Consider the following 24,774-nt stretch of genomic DNA (forward strand, 5'->3'; position numbering starts at 1 on the left):
CAACGGAATGGAGGAGAGCAAAGACCAAAAAAAACGTAATTTGAATATGTAGTGCCAGAGAATCGTTTTACGCGTATATCAATGCAAAATTTGTATAATGCTTATATTGTTTAACATAGCAAATAAAAAAATCCACCAATAACATATATTTCTCAATGGAAAATTTGTCTGTAGGTCTTCTAAAAACGCCAAAAAGCACGGAAGCTTCTATTGGGAGGACAGTGCAATTAACTAGCATTTCAAGATCAATCTTGCGTCGAATCCTACAGACGAAGGAACGATGTGACAAAGGAATAATAAGAGTGTTTAGAAATGGTCATGCAGACTAGATTCCCAGGGAAGTATCTACGATGCATGAGAGTCATCCGATTTTGTCACTTGAATCACTGTAATAGGGATTTGCATAAAATGGTCGACTTACTGACATCAGTGAAACATTTATATTTATTTATATTTAAATATATTGACCAGCGCAATTTCATTAAAAAATCTAACGATGGTTATAATGGAGATATGGTTCGCCATCCACTACACTATAAAAAAAGAGTAACAAAACTCATCGAACTGCGTTTTGAATGTTGTTGCGTGTTGAAGGTTGTGTGCCAAATGCTTTTCTACATTCAGCGAAAAACATTAAAGACTGCTCATTAGATTACCATCAGGATATGAACTTTTTGAGAATTTAGTAAAAAGTTTATAGATATACCACTAGGCAAAGTAATAGTTTATGATAACGTTGGGTATCCCAGCACTTTAGCTAAAAAACTGTCAGCAACAAAGAAGAGGTATTGCAAAAGTTTATTTTGAAGGTGCCTATACATAAAACAACTAGTTGAAGTTTTAAGAATCAAATCGTATATATACATTATGCAACAAGTGTGGTAAACGGCATTTGAGTCACGAGTTTATTTGGCATGACCGGAGCGCAGCGGATCGAGTATTTAACAAACGAGTGGCTTTAAAAGTTTACCAAACGTGTTGCATTCTATACTTTTTCCACGACCGTTAGTCTTTGGGTACTTTTTTGTAAAACAACTCGAAGACATTCACTGACATGACCGTCAAGTTTCAAACGTCAAAGCAGGGCGGTAATATCTTCGAAACTCGTGCGGTAAAAATGTCAGAACTATTTTACAGAAGGGAGTAGAAAAAAACTAATTTCATAGACGAGGTCATAAAAAAATCCGGTAATATACTTCTTAGATTACAACCTCAGTACTTCGATTTGAATCCTCTTCAAACGAATATGGTAAAACTTAGTGTGAATTAATAGCAGAGAGCAGTTGGAGACAATTATAGAGTTAATTATGTACTTGAAGTGATTTAACAGGGACATATTTTGTGTTTCAATATCCTTACTACTTCCCTGGACCGGTTCGATTTACTTATTATTATAACAGTCATGACTATTTATCGTGTTTTATTGCTCCGCACTAATTGAAAACAGACTTTAAGAAAGGCCAACTGTCACGTGACGTCGAATGTCTTCGCGAGGTATAAATTGACGACGATCTCTTCGTGCCGATATCCCTGCTCGGCCGTCCGGGAAATCAGCAGGCGGTGGAAGTGAGTGTCGAGACCCTTCTTTTTCCTGATCGCAGTAGGTGCCTGGTGTTGCGTTCAGTTTGATTCTCTGGTCGGAGAAACGAGACGCGCGCGGAACTTTGGATCGCGCAATATGTTTCGTGGATAAACGAGAACGTTTGCGTCTTTGTGGCAACGATTCGAGGACGACCAACTTCAGGTAGCTTTATTTAAGTCTCGTTTTTGACAGGAAAAAGTGGCATGAATTTGATTTATGGTTTTTATTTAAAAAAAAATCATTTGCGAAAATTTTCTGCGGTCTTGAATGTTTTAACAAAAATCGTTTTTTCTTAATAACTCCGAAACTGCTTTAAACAGATGCGCCTCGTTATCAAAACTCGGTAGATAATATAATTTTTCACCAGCGGCGTGGTTATGAAAAGAAATTAATATTTTTTACAAGTGAAATTGTAGATTGCTTGCGAAAAAAGAATTTTTTTTCCAATGATATGACCTGCAATGTATAGAGCAAATGATTAGGTATGGCAGGAGACTACAAAAATCAGAAATAGTTTAACCACTTCCATTATTTGGCATTGATTTCATTGCAAAATAATTTCCTTTTATAGAGACCAGGTAGTACTACCCGGGTTTGCCTATGGGTATCCATTCCCAAACACTGAAAATGAATTAATTAAATTATAAAAAATTATAATATTCTCGGTCATCTGAAGAACTATCATCTCCTCTTGACGTTATACTTAACGGCTCGATGTAGCGATCGATCAAGTAATCAAGATTCTACATTTTTTCTTCTTCTTTGACATGCTGAAGTACTTTTTGCCAATTCTCTTGTGTCACTTCCCCATATTGCGGTTTCGCTATGTTATTTCTGCTATAGCTTCCGCAATGTATTTTATTAAAACATGATGTGTAAATTTGCTGTATGTAGTAAGTAGTTCCTACTTTATCAAATTATCTTCCAACTCAATAAACCACATTTCTTGTTTTCTTCAAGATGAACTTGAAATTTCTATGCGTCGCGAATGATAGATGCTTTATCTACAACTACTACTGAATATACTGAAGCAGTCGGAAGATATTTTATCATTTCTCCAAAGTAATCTTCAATATTTCCCGGCTGAAATCTGGCAAACCTTGATTATTAATTTAATGAATTAATACGCGTTATCTTTTTGCCTGGTTTTATCTGGTCGAATTTTTTGTATGTAGAATGCGCATTGAAAGAACTTGGAATTGGTAACAAACTAAGAAAGATGATAGAAGAAGAAGAACAGATAACAGATAAATTTGAAGTCGAGGAAGCAGTAAGGCGAGTTGACTCATTCATTCAGTATTATTCAGTCTGTGCTTAGTGCATAATTTTAATGAATCTTAAAGAATTTCTAAGACAGGCAAAAATCCATATCTCAAGACTAATCAGAAAAGGCACCAATGCTCAGCTTTTGAGAATGGCTTAGCACTGCTCACTAGGAGTAAACAAGAACTCAAAAAAAGTGTAAAGATATTGTAAGACAAAGCAGTGTCTTTTGGTTTTAGAGTCAACAAAGAGAAGACGTGTACACAGAGTACACGAGCTAAACAGATGGAGAATGGGAAACCAATACCTAAAATGTTAACAGTAATAAAACCCACAGAGTCAAGGAAGTAGAAAAATATACTTACCTTGGAACGGACTAGACAATAGAAATACAAAGATTGATGGCAGGAAACCACAGGAAAGCTAAAATGAGACTATACAAAACAGTCACAAGACCCATCCTATGGGAGTGAAGTATGTACACTAAACAAAGCGGAACAAAACAGATTTATATAGGATAGGATCCGAAAACTACTTAATAATTCTATGGGAGGAAAAAACGAAAGGGTGGTCCAAAACAAGAAAGCATGGGGATCAGCAAATAGTAAGAGAAAGTAACAACAAGAAATTGTGGAGAAAAGTGACCATACAAGCCATGGACTATTATTATTATTTTTGTAGCTTTCCATTTGTAAATGGGGAATTATGTATTTATCGTATCAAATGGAAAGGTGTATTCTACAGTATATAACCTTGATTAATCCACGTCACATCAAGATAAAAGGTTTTCTTTGGCGGTACTGCTTTATCCTTCTCAAGTGTTTTCGTCACCAGCAAGCAATTTTATCGAATTTACAATAGGGATCAAAAATAATTTTGCGGCGCAAAGTTTAACTACGACTATGGTCGCCACCGAAATTAGTTGCAACGTTGAATATGCATAATCTTAAGCTCTATAAATAAATTATAATTTGATTGGGCGTGCACATACGGATTTAAATCCATTTTGCAGCCGAATTAGTAGTAGCTACATATAAGATAAGATTTTGCAATGAATGTAAATTTTTTATTGTTACTATTTCAATAAGGCACAATTTTAATGAATCTTAAAGAATTTCTAAAGCACTCAACTATTTTAATGAAATTTGGCAAGGTGCAACACTCACTAGCTATATAATTTTAAAAAGAAATCGACCTGAAATAACCAGTAGTGTAAAAGTTGGAAGAATCTGGATATTTTAAGCATAAAATTATGGCGTACCGCCGGTGAATTTATTGAAGTTACATTTTCGCAATCTTGTTCCTATTAGATAAAAGTGATCATCGAACTTAAGCAAAATAAGCATCTTTTTAATTCGATCTCGTTGCAATGTTAAACCTTAATTTCATTTAATAAAATATTTAGATGGTTCCTCTAACCATGCCACTGGGTATTTTTGTGCGGAGAACAAAAATCTCAATTCGCAATTTTAGAATTTAATGAGACTTCTAACGAAAAGTGATGTTACTATGGTTTTGAAGTAATATTGTGAATTTTTGCATTGTTTCCATTTACGGTTTATGTTTGCATGATATTTTTTATGTTGATATTGTTTAAAAATATATTTATGATAATGGTAATAATAATAAAAGTCTTGATTACATTAAACCTAGTATCTGTACGTATTGAAAAATAAATTAAACATTTAATGTGACAATCCGTAAATGTGCATCTTAAAGCATCCAAAAAATCTGATAACAAAAACTTTTTTAAAAATAATAATTTCACATATTTGATACAAAAAAAGATATGAACGTATAGACAGATATTTCATATTAAGTTGAACATCAATAGCTCAAATAAAAATATTGAGAGAGCTGGAGGCGTAAGAGTCTATACTATACTGTACCATACCATATCATACCATAGCGTCCATACCATACCGTACCGTAAAATATGTTTTGAATTTCGCACAGAATCTCAAAATGTAATAATATACGGGGTGTTCATTTGAAATAAGTAAGTTGACAGGAACTTCCGATTGAACCGGAAGTGACAGAACGTTGAAAATATTTTTCAAAAGAAGTACACCAAAAATTAAAAGGCGTTTCTAGATTACATCTCCGTAAACTTTTAATGAACGTGTTTGGTAAAAATAAATAAATTCAACCTTTTTTTGCGCACTTTCAATATCATAGGTAGTGATATCATAGACATTGATATCATACATATTCCGCCACGTTTGGTATGGTTCGAGATTTAGTGCTATTATAGATTCATCCAATTATTCAACATTAAAGACAAAACGAACTGTTGATGGTAGTCACTCATAAAATATTAAATATCAATTATTTTAAAAAAATTTATTTCTTAAACCCACCTACCACATATTTAGCAATATATTTGCAACTTACCAACAAACCAGCTTTACTACTAGAAGCAACGTGAATTATGTATACTTACGAGTTGGAGCTGGTCAATTGACCGTCAATTCACCACTTCTTAGTTGACTAGTCAAAAGTTTTTTTAAATACCACCTTGCAATTGTAGAGTGTTATCTATCATTATTTAATAATAATATGTATTTTATAATAAATTATTATGCATTTGTGATTTTCAATTTACCTATAACCCTCTTCAAGGAATATCAGAATACGATACTAGCGATTCGGGGAATCCCAATAATAATACCGACTCCGTTCGGTTCCCGTAACCCACAATATAAATAAATATAAATTTCATGGCATTTTAAAAATTATTTCGGTCAATTGACACAAAAAAAAATTGACCGGTCAATTCCACAACCCTATGCATATTTATCATTTGCAATATTCATTTGAATAGGAAGTACTTTTAATTTTGCCGAAGAAACGTGTGTGTCATTTTCCACAAACCCCACGCCATAAAACATGATAACACTAATAACACTAATTATGTAGGTACAATGAACAGGTCAAAAAGTGAAAGGTAACATGTAAACATTATGCTTGGTGGTAAAACGTTAATTTTCTAATAGCAGCGCTACCATTGGGGAATAAATTCGAGAATGGTTTCACTCAGAGACACCCAACGTGTTAGACCCCGTATTTCGCACAGTGGCGGAGATACTTGTCACGAATTAAAGCCAGACAATGCCTTCGCAATTTGTTGTGTTTAATTCCCACAGTACGCTGCGTATGGATGTAGACCGCCTGGGTCATAAATTATGTATATACTGACAGGATGTACTCGTGTACAAAGCCTCTTTGTTTCGATAGATTACGCTCTCCACGCGTGTAGCGTATGTCTAAGATGTATCCGTAGCACAGCTGAATTAAAATGAGTAATTTGCGATTTGATGCCACATACTTATGTACAGAGTGGGGCAAATTGGACACTTTTTAAGAGAGATAGCACGAAAACTAATATTGGTGTACTTATTGAAAATAAACCATGGTTAATCAAGTCCGGGACAAGACAGAAGCAGAAATGCACAATTAATCGCTGACAGAGATATGAAGTGATATTCTGAAGTTATTCACGCATTATTTGCCTCAACCTGTTAAAATTGCTTGAGGTCTTGCATGTATCTATTATTGCATATGCGGCAAAGAATATATTGGAGAGACCGGACGAAAAATATAAACTAGACTCAAAGAACACGAAAGAGCCTTACGTGTAAGACAAATAAACTCATCAGCTGTTCCGAACACACTCATGAAACCGAACATAAAATTTTATTCGATAAAAAAAAATTCTTGCATGTAATCAGTTCTTCTACCAACGAAAAATCCGAGAGTCTATAGAAATCTATAAACAACCTGACAATCTTAATCGTGACTCAGGTCTCTACCTGTCACCGATATGGGAATCAGTCATCCGAGACGGTGTCCATGCCCCTCATTTAGCTCCGCCCCTGTCGAACAATACACAAGCAGGTACAGAGTAAAATACGAGCCAGTTTCAGTCAAGCTCTGAAGAAGCCAACAGAATGATTGGCGAAACGTCAGCAAGTTCGACTCAGCAAAAACCGAGGCAGGAGAAATCCAGAAGTTTTGTAAAAAGTATGACTATCTTGCTTATTTACAAAGTCATCTAAATAAAAGTTGTATTTTATATTTTTAAAATTTTAAATCTTTGGTTAGACTGCTCGCAGTCTTCGGGGAGCTGTAAGGTGGCGCCTTCTCTTTCAAACGCATTAACCCAAAATCTAATTAACCTCGCCGAATCAAAACGGGGATAGCCTTGTAATGATCAATCTTTTTCTTCTGCAGCCTTTCAACATCCAGTGTTTGATATACGCATTCTCTCACCTAATCGGTTCTTCTCTATCTGATACCACTCTCCATCTTACTAGATATCTACCAATACTACTTGTATGCAGTCTTGCATTGCATATATTTTGTCCATCGTTCGTTGTCTCATTTTCTAGTTACGTATATGGTCTCGATGTTGATGTCCAGCATGAATCTCTCTATTGCTCTCAGTTTGTTGACCTATCTAGAAGTCAGGGTTGTGGTTTCCAGTCCATAGGTGAGGACTGAGCACTGAAACTGTCAAATTTATGGTTATTTCAGGATTCTTACGAATGATGTAGCTGTTTAGTTAGATGTGTGTTAAGTATTTGTAAAAATTACAGTTAGCATAATTTTCAATTTGGAACCGTTTCTATGTTTCTCGTCTAATTTTATTACCATCGAAAATTTCTTCTCCATTGTTATCTACTAATTAATTAAAAGTGGGTTGAAGTTATAAACAAAACAATTATCATCATGTATCACATAAATGGAGCAAATATGTAACGTCTTTATCCAAATTAACAAATTTTACACTAAAATATGTTCCCTTCGGCAATATTGGATTCTTTGATGGGTTTGTCCGTTTACGGAGCAATCATAATAAATAAATAATCGTTTATTGACCACTTATAAATACAAAAACGTATTTTTGAAGTCGGGAAGAGTACAAACAAGATAAATATATTACACATAAACAGCTAAACCAGTGTAACCAGAAAGTAAAACTTTGTATATGCAGGTACACTCTAAGAATAATTAATTTTTAAAATAAATTAGATCTTCTGTATGATGTGTAACAAATTCGTTTATAGAATAGAAAAAAAATCTTTTTTGATAATTGTTTGAATTTTTTAATGCAAAGTCGTTTAACATCAATATTTTTGGACCGAAAAAGAGTGTTTACAAAAATATTATACAAATCTAGATTAAGTTTATTTTTTTGTAGCAGTAGCAGTTTGTAGTAGTAGTAGACATTTTTGTACCGAATTCGATTAAAAAATATATGGAATCGGCATCATAGCGAATATTTCGTCTCTTCATTTAACAGTCCATGCAATTCTTATGGTCGTTGCTGTTAATAGGAAAAGTTATGGGACATCAGCATTCCGCAATTATTGATAGAGGAATGCGGTCGCAGCGCGTGACCGTTCGGGAAAGCCCCTTACCCCCACCACCTAAAGCCCAGTAACCCGAGACGACGTTACGTAACAGATTTTGGCGCAAAAAATAATGGGTCGGAAACAGGTTAATTCGCAGGTGTCGATGTTATCGTTAATTAGGCGGGACGAATTTTATGCAAATGCGACGTCCACATGTGGGACATCTGCAACTCTTTACCATAAATGAATATTTGATGGTGGGAAATCGAATTTCGGTTGTGATTGTATTGTACTTGTATAGCTATGCCTGATTTAAGTAAAACGTTTGAGTCACTTGAGTGACTTCGAGTCATAATTTATTATTTGCAAAATTGAAGTATTTTGGATTCTTAAGTAATTCCGTAAATCTTATGAAAGACATTCTAACAGGTAGATACAGTCAAGTTGTAATTACAAAAAGTACAACAACGAAGTCTTTGATACTAACTTCCAAATTAAAGTTGATTAAGCAAGGTGTTCCACCAATTCACCAATTCTCTTCTCTTTATATGTGTCTAATATGAATCCGGGTGTAACACATTCTAAGCTTAAACAGTTTACCGATGATTCTGAAGTTCATATACCAATCAGTATCCAATCCATTGCAGAAATTCAACAAAAACGTAACGCAAATTTTAACAACTTGAAATTATTTGCAACAAATCACAACGAAAACCCTAACCCTCAAAAATCTCAACTCGTTAGCATCAATAAAAACAAGGTCTTTCGAGAAAACATTGAACGAAAAATCTACGTTGAGATTAAAAATAAAGTTTTTCCAATTGTAAATACAGCAAAAAAATTAAGTTTGACTTTTGACAATTCTTTAAATCAGCGTCTTAGTTCGTTCATTATCTAATTACGCAGATATTGCATATGAAGACTGTTTGCCTTGGCAAACTAAAAGGTCAATACAAAAATTGCAAAACTTTTATATGCGTTTTGCCAATAACATACCTTACCGTGGTCATATATCTCCTTTTTTGAATAATTTTGATATTTTAAACATGGATAATCGCATACGTACAGGTTTCTCTATAAAATTGTGAAATCAGATAAACCAACGTATCATAATGAGGTGTCCCAACTTCTTCCATCTTCCCAAAGAACAAGGAATAACCTACCTACAAAGTCAGCACTTCAGAGATCATTTAATTGTGTGGCAATGAAAATATTACCTTACCTTACCAGTCAGATGAGGAAATTAGGGCTATCTGTGTACACAAAATTAATAAAATGTAAATTACTTACAGAACAAAATCTACTTTGAGAGTAATTAATTTCATTATTCAATAGTTTTTTTATATTTATCTTGAGTGTTTTGTTTAAACTCCTATGGCAACTTCACCGTCGATTTGGGTTTGGATCGCTTTTTTCTCCGATTGTCCCCCACCCCCCTGGGGGATACTTCCGCTCGGTCACGTTTCCTGTGGCAATATACTCACCTCAACATTTTTTTTCTAATTTCTTTTCTTCTTCAATTAATAGTCGCGATATATTAGCGCGCTTCTAGGTTCGATCCTCTTGTAATCTCTAGGGCCTTCTCGCTAAATGTTTTCTTTTAGAAAGTCGAAGTAGAAAGTAGAAACAGTAAGTCCTTATTGTGAAAATTTGATTTGTAGTATAATTTATGAAATTATATTTCCTTTTTTTTTTGACAAATAAAAGATATATTATTATATTTTATTATATTATTATTATTATTGGTATTATTATTTTCCTAAATATTCCCAAACCGTTTGACGCGCAGTCATAAAGTTTGCAAGTGATTGCAAATAAAACAGGTTTGTCAACAATAAAAAGACAACCTCGATAGGTAACCCCAAATAAGTAATTCCAGTTTGTAGTTCTTGATTCTGATTTTAAGCAACACACAAATTTTAAGAAAAAGCTCTCAAGCGATAGTGATGGTAAACATTAAATCGACTTTTCTTTCTTGTGAAAACGATCACGAATATGTAAACCAAAAGTTATTAAATAGAAACACTTATTTGTACTCACTGCATTTAACTACGAGCGGAATTCTATATCTCCTTCGTTTACAGATCCGTATCCGTAAAAAAAAGTTCTGAAAGTACGATAACTAAACGCCTGTGTATAATAATAATATTATTATTATTATTATATAATAATTATTGTTGTACCAGAAATACAGTTCAAATTATAATCATTTTTAATTAAGACATGGTCAACCAAGGGCTTTTTTAAACAAAAATTTCAGACGTCTGGAAGAACCAGATACTGTTCCATCCTAGTATTAGCGATAGAACGTAATATATCACCGAAAGAAAGGGTGAGGATGAACGGAATTAGAGTATGAAAAAGGCTTCTGATTTATAGTTGATTACTTAGGGTAAACTTGCCTAAATCGTACTTGCGCGAAAATCGTACCACCTAAATTACTCAGAATTTATAAAACATACAGCGGCATCTGTCGGTGATTACTTGAGTTAGTGCTAAGCTAACCAGCTGTGATGCTCCGAAGCAGTGATTCCTGTGCGAGATGAAATTTTACTGATAAAAGTAAGTTTTTTTCAGTTTTCTTGTCAAATTTTAGCGTTTTTTGTAAGAATTCTATAAACATAAAATTGTGAATCATACGGTTTTCAAAAATTGTATTTCTTTACAATTCATTTGGTGGTAGAATTAGCGCGCAGCGTTTTCTCATAACCTAAAAGAGTTAAGTGTATTTTGAAGAGGACTTTGAGCGTAAATCGTACTTTATTATACATCCTAATTCGTACCGGTACAAATTAGGAATACGAAATAAAATTGTTTTCATTTTGGTTTTAACCAATCAATTTCTGTTTATACATATTTGTCAAATTTTTAATTTTATCATTTTATGAGAGGAAAAAATAAAAATAATTTTTTTTAGCACACAATGGCAAAACGACAATATAATAAATGGTCTATGCAAAATATGAATGCAGCAATACAAGATTTTAATAATGGGAAATTACGATTCAATGAAGTATGCAGGACATATGGTATTCCAAAACCGACCTTTCGACGTCATTTAAAAGGTCTAAATTCTCAGAAAAAAATAGGAAGACCAAGCGATTTGACGGAGCAAATGGAGACCGAATTGGTTCATCACATTTTGGATTTGGAGTCTAGGATCTTTGGGTTAACTATCACAGATTTAAGACATCTAGCATTTCAGTTGGCAGAAAAATACAAACTTCCGCACCGATTTCATAAGGTGCAAGAGTTAGCCGGTTGGAAATGGTATTACAAATTTATGAAAAACCACCCAGAAAGTGCCTTAAAAATGCCTGAACCAACATCAATGGCACGATGTAAAGGATTTAACAAAAACATTGTATCAGAATTTTTCGACAAATACGAAAAGATTCTAAATGATTTCCAATTTGGACCTAACGAAATTTTTAACATGGATGAGACAGGTCTTAATACCGTTCATAAGCCTGCTAAAATATTAGCGTTAAAAGGAAAACATCAAGTCGAAGCAGTCACTAGCGGAGAACGTGGAATTAACACTACATGCGTTTGTTGCATGAATGCTAGTGGAGACTTTATTCCTCCAATGTGGATCTTCAAACGCAAAAGAATGACGGACATCATAAACGTGGTAGCCCGCCTAAAACGCTGTACACTTGTTCTGAGAGTGGGTGGATTGTCGCTTCAATCTTTGTCGAATGGTTACAACATTTCATAAATCATTTAAAATTGGAAAAACAATTGAATCATAAAATTCTATTAATATTAGATGGACATACCACACATACTAAGAATCTAGAAGCCATAAACCTTGCTAGAGAATACGGTATCGTAATGTTTTCTTTGCCGGCGCACACAACACACAAACTACAGCCTTTGGATAGATCATTCTTTAAGTCATTAAAAACTAATTTTAACAAAGAATGTGCAGTTTTAATGAGAAATCACCCTGGTGAAACAATCAAACAATCAAACATATCTGAAATTTTGGGAGTGGCATATCCTAGATCGGTTTGTATGGACATCGCTATGAAAGGTTTTGAAACTTGTGGATTGTGGCCTTGCAACAGGCATCGAATACCAGATGAAGAATATGTCGTGCTCGATGAAAATGAAATGACCCAAACTGATATGCAACTTTCGGATCCTGGTCCTTCCACAGCGAATGTTTCTACAAATGCACACGATCAAACTGACGCATCCATCCGCACGGTTATTGAGAATTTGTCACCAATATATCAACTTCCACCGCAAACATCTAAGAAAACAAGCAAGGCCGTAGGCCTTACTGCGAGTCCATATAAAAATATGTTGGAAAATAAATTAGATGGACCAACAAAACCAAAGAAACGCTCTTTAATAGAAAAGACTTCTAATACTTGGTATTGCATTTTATGCCGCAAAGATGAAGAAAAATCAATGATTCAATGCATCAAATGCAACATATGGGTGCACAACAACTGTGCAGGTGTAGGAAAAGCCACATATTCTTACACTTGCCAACATTGCATCAGAAGTACGATTTAGGAATAGTGCGGTACGAGTTAAGACATATGGTCTTAAATCGTACTTTTTTCATTATTTTTTTAAATATTTTATTTTGAGTAGTAAAACAGGGTTTCTTTAAGTATTAACACATGTCTAATGTTTCTTCTATAATAAAGTTTTAACAACCAAAATTTCATAGTGTTTGATGCATTTTTGAGAAATCTACAACAAGTTGTTCAAAACTGGTACGATTTGGGCAAGTTTACCCTATTATAATTATAATTGATTATTATTATTATTATTATTATGTCATACAATCATTGGCAGGTATCAGATAAATGGAACAAATATGTAACGTCTTTATCCAAATTAACATGAAATTTTACACTTCTGAAATATTGGGTTCTTTGATGAGTTGGTCCGTTTACGGAGCAATCATGGTAGTAATGGTAGACATTTTTAACCGAATTCGATGTAGTGGCATTGAATATATTTTTTTAGAAACAAAATCACTAGAAAATGGTAAGCTTTCGTCGGCTATAATTAAACTATTTCAGACATTATAATTTAATGAGACCTGTGACGGAAAAAATATTAAGCTACTTTGGAGATAAAATTTGGAATGACGGTATTGTTTGTTGTTGATATTGCTCAAAAAATAGATCGGTTAGTATTGGTACATACGGAATCATTGAGAGTTTGCAAAGGAAAAGCTTTTAGCTCTCAAAAAAAAACACAAAATAAATGGCTCTCTTGATGGATGTCACGCAAGAAACATTTAATAAGAATTAGCGTAATAATAAGTTTTGATGTAAAAACTTTATTTTTTAAAAGCTACCGCTTAAATGCATATTTGCAAATTGCCAACAAACCAGCTTAGCAACTGGAAGCAACGCGATTTATGGTTACTTGACCTTTTACAATATTTAATTGATGCTTAATTTCATAGGAAGTGCTTTTAATTTTGCTAGCTTGACGGTACACTATACAAATATCCTTTAAGTTATCGGTTTATGCAGTAGAGAGAATTTAATTAAAATCCGCTTTCCACATGTCATCGTAAAATGTATTTCTTGCGTCATTTTCCGCAAACCACGCCCTACAAGAACTTATGCAGGTAGAGGTGGACAAAAGTTCAAAGATAACATGTAAACATTATGAAATACTTCCAAACCGTCCGATTGTTTACTGTTAGTTATAGTTGTAGAGCCACCATAAGAGAATAAATTCGCATTATAAAATTACAAACGAGAGACGCTAAGACTAATCTTTTAAATACGATACTACAGTTGTTGGATTATTCAAATCCGGATTCATAGAAACGGGTCAACGAATGTCCAATGTGGCAACGCCTTTAAAAGGATTTCGTTTTGTGGGTTGCCAACATTTACAACTTGCTAGATTGCCTATATGTCTTAACAAGGTACATTCAAATTAAATTCACAGTAGAATCAATATCAATCATAGGAATTTCCAAGAGTAAGTTTAATTAATTTCCTGAGAATTTTCGCTTTTTTTTTGTTTTCTTCAGCAATAGTCCACACTGATATTTCTTTGGTCTGGTTAATCACAATAAATCATACTCACAATAAATCAGATGCGTCCGTGCGGAGGGTCTGAGACACCCCATCAGCCCTCGTGGATCCCTATATAGATAAAAATAAAAAACAGAGGAAGGGCGAGAAACCATTTAGCTAACTAGAGAAGCTTCGAAAAAATTTAGGTAAATTTAGTTGAAGTTAGTCAAAAATAAATCGACCTGATGGTTGAAAGCCACAAAAATAATGAAAAGCTTAAGTGAGGGGCCTTGCCCCATTCTCCCCTATGCGAGCTAGATGGATAGGCGAGCAGCAATGGTTACTTCTTAATTTTTTATTTTAACTTTTCATAAGACCTTAGGAGCTTAAACCCTAGGAATGCAGTTCACTAGAGACGTTATTAACGCTAAGTCTTATCGTTGATGAACAAACGCCGAGTAAAAAATAAGCGACCAGACAGATTACAGAAAATGAATCAATTATGCCAGTGACAGTTCTAAAAACCGCTTTCTTTGATACTATAATAATGGTTTTTCTACATATACCGACTGATACGGCTATAACGAGTCGCCACAAATTATACACTAAACAAATATTCTGTCGTTGGAATACTATGGCAAAACGTTCTAGAGATAGCTATGGTCTATGGTTACACGTTACCTCGAATCTTAATCTAAACAAAAGTAGGGAGAACAGGTTTTCGATGTGGCTGAAGTTAGATTTGGATTTGTATTCGGATTTGCGAATTTTACAGTGGACTAGTTCGTTAGTTACCTTAATTTAAAAAAACATGTTCCTGTGGATATTCCTGGAAAGTAAGCACGAAAATATTATAAGGAAACTCCCAAAAACCATATGCAATGTTGCTATACAGAAAATAACCCCATTTCCCCTCGCATCGCCCCAAAAAATAAATTAATTTAATTACTATTTCGCAATCTCGAAAAAATCTAACGTTGTCCTAGAGATTCAAGACGATTGAAAAGCCCCTTATGAGAGCTTCAAAATGATTGCTCAACCACCTTGAAACCGTCGAGAAGATATAAAACTACCCCAATCATGAAATGCCCTAAAATTCGTTTTATTTATTTCGAAATCTCAAAAATATCTGACGTCCCAGATATTTTTGACCTTGAGACGCTCCTAAATGAAATGCCCAAAATTTACTTTTCTCATTATTCCAATTTGGTATTCTATAAACTGAAAATCTTCGAATAGCTTCTTAATAGCTATATCAGAAGACAAAAGTTTTAAGAACTGCTTAAGAAGTAGGTGTAGATCTATTTTGGAAAAGGAAGAAGGAGAAGAGCATGTGAAGGAAGGAGTAAAAAGTGTAAGTGTAACCTTTTGTTTTTGCCTTCTTTTTGATTCGGATGTTTGCTCTTGTATTCCACAGTAAACTAATTGTAATTTTTTACTGTCTTACAATAGTGTGTTGGAAGAGATTTGCTTTTTAGCTCGAAATTTCTCCGCATCGATCATGGATGCTTGCGATATTCAGGAGAACTGTTGTACTTCCCATTTTTGTATTTATTTAGGCGTTCATTAAAAGTTTTCGGGGACGACATATGCGTACAAATTTGAGGTTTTGGGATTTATAGCAATTGCATATTCTGTTTCACTATAAAGCATTTCCAGTAAAGGCAACGCTAATATTCGATAGGGCACTAAATTCTGTATTTGATGCCGCTTAGGGTAACAGGGTGGGAGCAATAGTTATCGTGCTAGTTGAGATAGGTCTATACACCTTTTCAAAATTATCTTTAAATTAACCATAGCAATAAAAAATGATTAAATATACATTGGTGTGTATACATTTTAATTACGACAACCATTTCAAAACGGATTTTAGGGCATCTCATTATTGGGGTTTGTTTTATATCTTCCCGACGGTTTCAAAGTGGTTGAATAATACATTATTTTGAAGTATCTCTTCATTGGTCTAAGATTGCGAAATAGTAATAAAATTAATTTATTTTTTGGGATGATGCGAGAGGAAAAGGGGTTATTTTCTGTATAGCAACAATGGATATGGTTTTAGGGAGTTCCCTTATAATATTTCCGTGCTTACTTTCCCGGAATATCCACAGGAATGTTTTTTTTAACTGAGATAAGTGACGAACTGTTCAACTGCAATATTTGCAAATCCAAATCCAAATCTAACTTCAGCCACATAGCTTTTCGCGATTACAAAAATTGGTCCAGGCAGGTTGTTTACTCGTTGCGTTTCGCAATTGCAGCGATATTGCACAAGGCGGCGATTTTATTTGTTTACGATCCGTGAAATCGCCTTAAGGTTAAGCGAGAAACTGTTGAATTTTTCCAAGGTCGTTCACCTATCCTTTCACAAAGTTGGACGTCTAATATCGGTGTTTGCGGGGGAGGCGCTGGAAATATCTTCGCGGTGTCAAGGTCCCCCGCAATTTTTTATTGCACGTGATATAACACTTGATCTATATTCCATTTATTTAAAATCATAAGACGTCCGTTCTGAGAACGACAGAAAGTTGAATTTGTGAAAGCGCGCATTACCAATGGTATTAGTTTTAGTTATACAGGATGTATTATTAGTTCTGAGTTATCTGTATCTGTAAGTGAAGGAGCGTAGCCTACACCACAGGCCCATTACATTTCCTCTTTGACATAGCACTCAGCTTTGCATCAAGATCGAATCTAGGCGTCTCCCTCAATACCGAAAGGTGTGAAGTTTGAATTGGTGTTTGTAAAGTAAGAATACTTGTCGCTTTGCGTAGCTTTTTCTTGGACGTCTTGCTGGGCTGCTGTTTTGGTTTAGATAGCTCAATAACTAATGATCACAATGCGCGTCAAAAAAGACAAAGTGAAATTCTATTGCTCAGACGAAATACGGAATCTATGAAGTAACTAAGAATGGACAAAAAACTTTTTGTTATAGATCACGCTTCCTGTAGTTCTTAATAATTTACATATCCAGTGACCGGTGGAAAAATATCCGAAATTCAAGATTTATTGCTCGAAAAAAAATTCTTTCATGACTTTTACTTGAAATCAGAGTGTTCATACAGAAATGAGTATGACAAATATAAAATTACTATGAGCTTAACCTATCGAGTAAAGCGATATGTGGCAATGAGCAACTCTGATTTCAATACAGAACATATTTGGGGTAATTATGTTCAACATGTCAGAAAAAAACGAAAAGAAAATGTGGTCGGCTGATAATCTCCATAACAACGTGGTTGAACTTATTATTAGTGTCAATTCTGGCAACAGTTTTGAGAGCTACGTTGACAATGACAATTGTTGAGACCGGATTATTGCTCGACTGGCAAGACTCCACACTATATTCTCAGTGTGACTTGGACTACAGATGCATACAGTTTTACCAGTAACTTTGCAATGCCAGCAACCCTTCTCTTCAGCACATTGGACATCTTACCCATAGTTAGCATAATTTTAAGTTTGAGGGATTTGGAGTACACTCTGAACAATGGAAACGAGTCGAGCTATAAGTTGATGAATGAACATGAACCCCACCATCAAGCCGAATCGATATTTTATTCGGATAAATTGAGATAAAAAAGGCCCATTTTTTGTGATCTTATTCGGTTCACGCTAACATCTCGTTAACAGACTTATAGCTACTTATTAAACCCAAGAAATACTGTAATATGTTAATAGAACATGATTTTCACTGTTCTATACTTGGACTATTATTAGAAATACTAGGAGATTCAATTAAACTCCGAAGTCAGACATACACAGATGTCAATTCAAACGCACAGATTTCAATTTGTGTCTGTGTGCGTTTGACTTGACGTCTTTGTATTTCTGATGATGCCCGTGTGGACGACACATGTGAAACTTTTTATAAGTAATATTTAGAGATTGTCGAATTTTCATTGTCTTTATTTTTTGTTGACACAACGTTTCGGGCAGATGTATCAGTATCTGTTAACAAGTGTAGACTGTCTGTCTACCCAAAACGACAATTAAAGACAATGGAAGTCATTCATCATTGTCTACCACCTTCAAGCAAACATTGGACCAAAATTAAATGCGACTTTCTACTATTTGCAAACGATTTAAGCGTTTGTTATTAGACTTCAATCACGCCTCAGGACGAGAAATATTCAAACTTCCTTATTGTTTTTACAATTTCTATTGAGATTCACAGCACCTATTTCTTCAACAAATTGATATTGTAATCAAACCATGGATTTATTATTCGGCACTGCCCAGCATTTTCTTATGTTGCTGTTAAAATGGTGTACCGCTACGTGTAAGCTTGAATATGCTTCCAGGCAGTAATTTACTTAACTCATATTTGATCTCTTAAGTATGGTCAAAGACAGTTTATAGAGGTTCTTGTTTTAATGGAGATGTGGTTCCGCTGGCTAATGCAAGGCACACTTTGACATTTACTTTCAAGATTCAACGAACAAATTTATTGGGTAGATCCCTCTGTGATATTTTTAAAGGCAGTTTATCTACATTAATGTCATTATGTAATCAATATTACAGAAGTGTTGCGCAACTTTCATCGCTAGTTTCTTTTTTTTTCCTGGTTCTTTTTTGAACTCTTTTTATTAAATATCGGTATATACCGTTAGGCAATAAAATCCATTATTATTTATCAACTGCAAAGGCTTATACCGGGCGTCAAACAGTTGTAACATGGAAAAAAAACTTTGGATGGCTATTGGGTTAGACGGCATAAAAGATATGCTGCTATCAACTTGATGATTATATATATTATATATACATATATTATTTGCAATGTTTCGTCACGTACTGATGATTTTGTGACTAGTATAGTATAGCTCTTGGATCTTCCAAGAATTAATCATAAAGGTCACTTAAAGTATCGCTTTATAAGTTAAAAAGACATTTAAAATCAATAATGCACTCTCGTTCATTGCAGGCTACCATGGAAAGCTGAGTCATCCGCCCAATTAGGCCATGGATACCATTCTCAAAAACTCGACGCTGCCGTCGGAAAGCAACGACCTTATCATCGCCAAAGTGGTCGCGATGGCGGTGCTGGGACTGTCGTCCTTTCTTCTCGGCGTCCTTCCGCTCAAACTGTCCAAACTGACGTCACTTAAATCGATAGACGGGGACAAAAACCTGCTCATCTCCCTGCTGTTGTGCTTTGGAGGAGGCGTCCTGCTCTTCACCACATTCATCCACCTGCAGCCAGAAGTGCGGGAGTACTTCAGTTCTCTTCAACGGCAACATCGTATTCCCGAAATCGGTTTTCCCATCTCCGAGGTAGTTTTCTGTGCGGGGTTCTTCTTTGTTTACCTCGTCGAGGAGCTCGTCCATCTGTTTTTGGACAAGAAGGTGCACAATTCTGTCCTTCACCGCTCGTTGTCCGTGCGTTGCAGCTCGAGGAAGAGCGAGAACATGGCGATCCCGCGCGTGACGCTCACCAAAATCGACGACGGTACCATCAGTTACATATCCAGCTCTAACAAGGACCTGCTTGATTCGCAAACGACGATCGGTTTCGAGAAACACGCAAACCACGCCCACCACAGCCTCGACGACGCCATCAAGAACTCCTTCAGCGGGTTCCTCGCGGTGCTTGCGCTTAGTTTTCACGCCGTTTTCGAGGGCCTTGCCGTAGGGCTCGAGAGTAGCGTCCAAAAGGTGTGGTACCTGTTTGCGGCCATCGCCACTCACAAACTGGTGATCGGGTTCTGTGTCGGGATCGAACTTGTCACGTCCAAGACCAAAACCTTGCTGGTGGTGCTCTATATTGGCACCTTCGCCGTGGTTACGCCACTGGGTAAGTTTATTACCACGCGAAGAAAAAAGTTTTCCTCGTATTTTTAAATGGTAATTGTTAATTAACTTTGATTCAAATATGGAATATATTGGGAATTTTAAATTTACGAAATTATATTTTTTGAAATGTGACACTTTTATGATGTATACATACAACTGGAGTTTCTTTTTTATTGAATTTGACCTTTGAAGGCCAGGCAGACAGTAAGAAACTGTATACCCCCATAACGTTTGAAAACCAAGCCTTAACGCACTAACGTTAACAAATATCATATATATTAAACTAAGAATACGTTGGATAACCCAGAAGCCAGTCAGTATGGAAAGTTCTCTGTCAAAATCCCGTATTTACATTTTTTTATATTTTGTAACGCCCTGTGTCGTTGCACATATCATTCATATCAGATAATACAGTGACCCTAGTACGGTAAAAGATCTAACCTGCACTTTGCGCCATTTTCTTGCCGAACAGCTATTTCTCCACATACCAAATTTGAAGTGAGGAGTGATCTTAGAGCTCTAAGAGCAACAATTTGGGTGAAAGTGAAAAGCGAAAGAAGGAGGATGATAAATATAGCGGCCAGTAAAAAAGACTTGATTATATCTATGAATAGGAGAAATTTATCACTTTAAACCTGCGATAATACTCTAAACAACGCTAGCATAGAAACAGTACTAATCGCACAAAAAGGATACTGTAACAAATTAAACAACAGAGAAAGTAAATTAAGCCAGCAAACCAGAGAGTTCCGTGAAGGAAAGAAGAAAAATAAGAACATAACAAAACGGAAAGGAAAAACAGCTTGAAGTCCTAAATAAAGCAATAACGACGCCTAGAACGGCATAATATAGAAAAGATCAAAGAAAAGATCCAAAAAAATGAAAGCAATGAGACAAAAAAATTGCAGAAAAGAAGAGTGAAAATTTTAACGAGAATTGTACAGAAGTAGACTAACGAGAATTTGGTAAACCCTAGAGATTGTAGAAGTATGAACGTAGGATCTGAAGATCGACCACATATTACGGAGAAATACATTTAGAAATGAAATGAAATGAAAAATAACAAAGCACCGGGAGAAGACCAATAACTGGCAAAATGCAATCACCATTCTTACAGACAAACAGGGTGATATCACAAATCTGGAGAATTATTTATTATTATTATAAAATTATAAGGAAACGTTGAAAAACCAAGTTCGACCTGTACTAAACCACAGAACAGGCTGTACTTAGGAACGGCTAACCAACCAATTACAACTTGCAGACAAGAATTTAATTTTGAAATCTGTTGAATATAATACGCTATTGGTAATGATTCATTGATTTCCAAAAGACTTTCGATACCGTGAAACTCCCTGCAATATTAGCATCACTACAAGAATGCAGAATTGACTTTAGATATGCCAACTTAATACAACACATATACTCGAGTGTCACTGCAAGCGTCAAACTTCACGAAATGGCAAATAAGGACCCAATATAGCGGGGAATAAGACACGGGGTACTATATCACCTAAATTATTTACAGCAGTACTAGAACTGTCCTTCAAGTACACGGACAACCAAGGTGACGCAAAGCAAATTCTGATAAAACTGGAAAGCAAAGTTCATGACAAATCTAGTGGCTAGAAACAATATACGAGTTGGTATATCGGAAATTAACCAGGTGGACAGAAATAAGTAGTTACACACTTAAGAGCAGCCTGCTTATGTGTCGGGAAAGAAATGTATTCGAAGAGAGCATAATACAAAACACCCAGTTCACAAATTAACAGTGACACGAACAGCATTGGAAAGAGCTATGCTTGGAATAAGCAAGAGAGAATAGGAACACGGTTATAAAACAAAACAGACAAACACAAACAAAGACAACTAAGGTCACCGACATTATACAGCCTACGGAAGGGTCATGTAGCACGACAACAAGATTAGAGTGGAAAACGGAGAGAGACGACCCAAGGAGCCGGTAAACGACGAACTAGTTGGAGCGATGACATAAAGAGCATAACTGGAAATTCGATCAATGGTGCTCAAGACAGAAGACGATAGAACATTTTAGAGCAGGCCTATATCAAGCAGTGGATACAGGGGGTTGGGGGATGATTTCCACAAACTTAACTCGTTTTCCGAGAACATTTAACGAGATGTTTCGAGAAAATATTGCCGCAAAAATGGTTAATGGTGATTGGTTAAAAACGAAATTTAAATCTCGCGCATGCGCATGTTAATAAACCTACTATTAAAAAAATCATAGTTGCTTAGTAAATTTCTGAATTATCGGCATAGGCAGGGCCTCTATATCTCTAGTAACTATATGGATTCTATTATCGTTCAAGGTATCGGAATCGGCATCCTGCTGCGGGAAACTGAGAGCGACCAAGAGGACATCACCTGCGTGGTCCTGCAGGGCATGGCGGCCGGTACATTGCTCTACGTGGTCTTCTTCGAGGTGCTATCGCGGGAACGCGGCAACCAGCACAGCGGCATCTGGCAGCTGCTCGCCATTTTGGCTGGATTCGTTGTCATGTTTGCCTTGCAAACTCTGAGTAAGTACCGTTGTTCCGCAATGGGCTTTCACCAAGGCAACTTCGCCACTAATCACGTCGTTAATTTATAATTTGCTGATAGTATATTAAAAAGCACTTTCACGACTAAAAATTACGACATCGCGACTGACGTTACACCTTCCGGTGATTTAAGCGCGCTGATAATTCGGTCCCGGTAGAGGTTGACCGTTATTTTTCGGTGCGCCGACCTTTACCCCGGATTTTTGTTGAATTTCGACCGGTTTCGTCCATTGTTGTGACTTCTACGACATGATGCGTCGATCGACACGCTTAACATAGTTTCGACACTGAATTGGAAAACTGTAGCATTCGGGATAAGTCACAGATCATAAAAGTCAATGGCAATGATCTTACGATGCCCCAATTCTTGCGACGACGGAGACGTATGACTCATTGCTTTAAAAAAAGACGTGAGTGAAAAATTGCACTCATTTGACTCATTGGCCACGTACTTATACAGGCGATGTAATAGGTCAATTTGCCGGTTGAGTTAATAGTAATTACGTCCATATTTATCATGCCAAATTCTAATATGCTAAACTGAACGCGGTGAAAAACGCGATTTTCGCAACCGAGTCAATTTGCTTCTTCTAACGCGTAAACGATTGAAGTGACACGGGGGAAAAGTGCACCCATTATCAGCGGCGTTTATGTAGAAAAATACGCGCTTTCGCTGCCATTCGCTCCGTATACGGCAGAACGATTATTGAAATGGTTTGCCAACCGTTTTGGTCTGTCGATTGTAAACGCTTTTCCTAACAACAAACGCACAAACAAAATGACCTGTGGTAACCTCAGATGCGTTAACTTTTGCTTTTATGGGTAAACGAGTCCGTTGACCCACTTTCTAGCAGTGTTTATTGCCACCCGGCGAGGAAAGCACTCGCAATACGAGCGCTTCCCGGGTGAACGTTTTACGCCTGAATCTCTTAAAACGAATAAAAATATATCTGTCGCACCCGTGGAACATGCAATGACTGAGTATCGGGAATACGAGCGTAAAATAACTCGGCTGTTCCGTGAGTAACGGATAGATTTGGGTATCGAAAAGAAAGGGCGGCTGTGAAACCAATGAAAAAATGGCACAGATCACGACGCACTTCAGCTGTAATTCAATTAGTCGTCAATGTGCGCCGCGTGTATGGAGCATTACGTAGACTCGAAAAACAAACGATTTGTGGTCGATCCGATGCAAAAACTGATTTCTATTCTTATCGCGGTACCCTAGTAATTTAAATTACACCGGTTCTTCAGATTTCTATCGGCGATGTCGCGGCGCGCGCAGAATTTTAATTGGGATTTAGGAAGAAAGTTAAGGTTGACGAATTGGCCAGGAGAAAAAACACCGTGAAACGAACAAAGGAAAACCCGATATACGGCCGCGAGCGCAAAGTATCAAGGTAACCTTCAACAGTACGTTCCGCAACGAAAAAAAGTGGTTCTTGCCTTTACGACGAGCGGTTAATTGAAATGGCAATTTGTTTAAATTATACATGCCGTACCACGCCTGTTTTAACGTAATGCGAGGAAGTGTTTGAGATGAGGTGCCACGGATGAGCGTAGGTACCAGAACCCGGATATATTTTTTCAGTCGCCTTGTGATGCAATATTTAACGTTAAAAACAGTATAAAACTGTTGGAGTGGCAAAAAATGGTCGTAAACAATAGGAGAATGTAATATTTCCGCAATGTTAATTTTACATTGTTAGGTAGGCGACCAGTCATTCGATTTCGCCCTACCAATCTACAAAATCGAAACGGATATTTGGTTGTTTAGGTTAATATAGTCGTTAATTGTGATTTCAATTTGTAAACATATTCCTTACATAATGCACGGCATGTTTTTTTGCTGTCATCTAAAAATATAAAAATATATTGCTTTTTCTAGCTGGACACGATCATGGTCACGGAGGCGCTGGGGACCATCCCCACCACCATCACCATGAACACCATTAGCAGAAGTCACGACCAGGATGGACATTTAACTAAGTCACGGAAAACGGTTCTGGGGTGCCGAAAAAACGTGACTTTAAAGTAAATGTTGCCAAATGTGACTTAAAGTGATACTTCGTTTAGTGACGCGGCAAGTGACAGATAAGGTTGTTCTAAATCTTACAAACTTTTTATTTCGCTTTTTATTTTTATTTTGTTTAACCAAATCTCAGAAGCATTTGGTTTGATAAATAAATTTTGTAAATCAGTAT

At 35.9% G+C, this 24,774-nt stretch overlaps 1 protein-coding gene across 1 annotated transcript; it reads left to right on the forward strand.

The window, feature by feature from the left end:
• Positions 1-1,520: 1,520 nt before the first annotated feature.
• LOC132698457 (zinc transporter ZIP1-like) lies at positions 1,521-24,771 on the forward strand. Its single transcript, XM_060664511.1, has 4 exons — positions 1,521-1,744; positions 19,135-20,004; positions 22,340-22,549; positions 24,459-24,771. Exons 2-4 carry the CDS (start codon positions 19,173-19,175, stop codon positions 24,524-24,526), a joined length of 1,110 nt encoding a protein of 369 aa, XP_060520494.1. The 5' UTR covers positions 1,521-1,744; positions 19,135-19,172; the 3' UTR covers positions 24,527-24,771.
• The last annotated feature ends 3 nt before the right edge of the window (positions 24,772-24,774 follow it).

The sequence above is a fragment of the Cylas formicarius genome, unplaced genomic scaffold (assembly GCF_029955315.1).
Source record: "Cylas formicarius isolate icCylForm1 unplaced genomic scaffold, icCylForm1.1 PGA_scaffold_2__14_contigs__length_35257938, whole genome shotgun sequence".
NCBI classification, from domain to species: domain Eukaryota; kingdom Metazoa; phylum Arthropoda; class Insecta; order Coleoptera; family Brentidae; genus Cylas; species Cylas formicarius.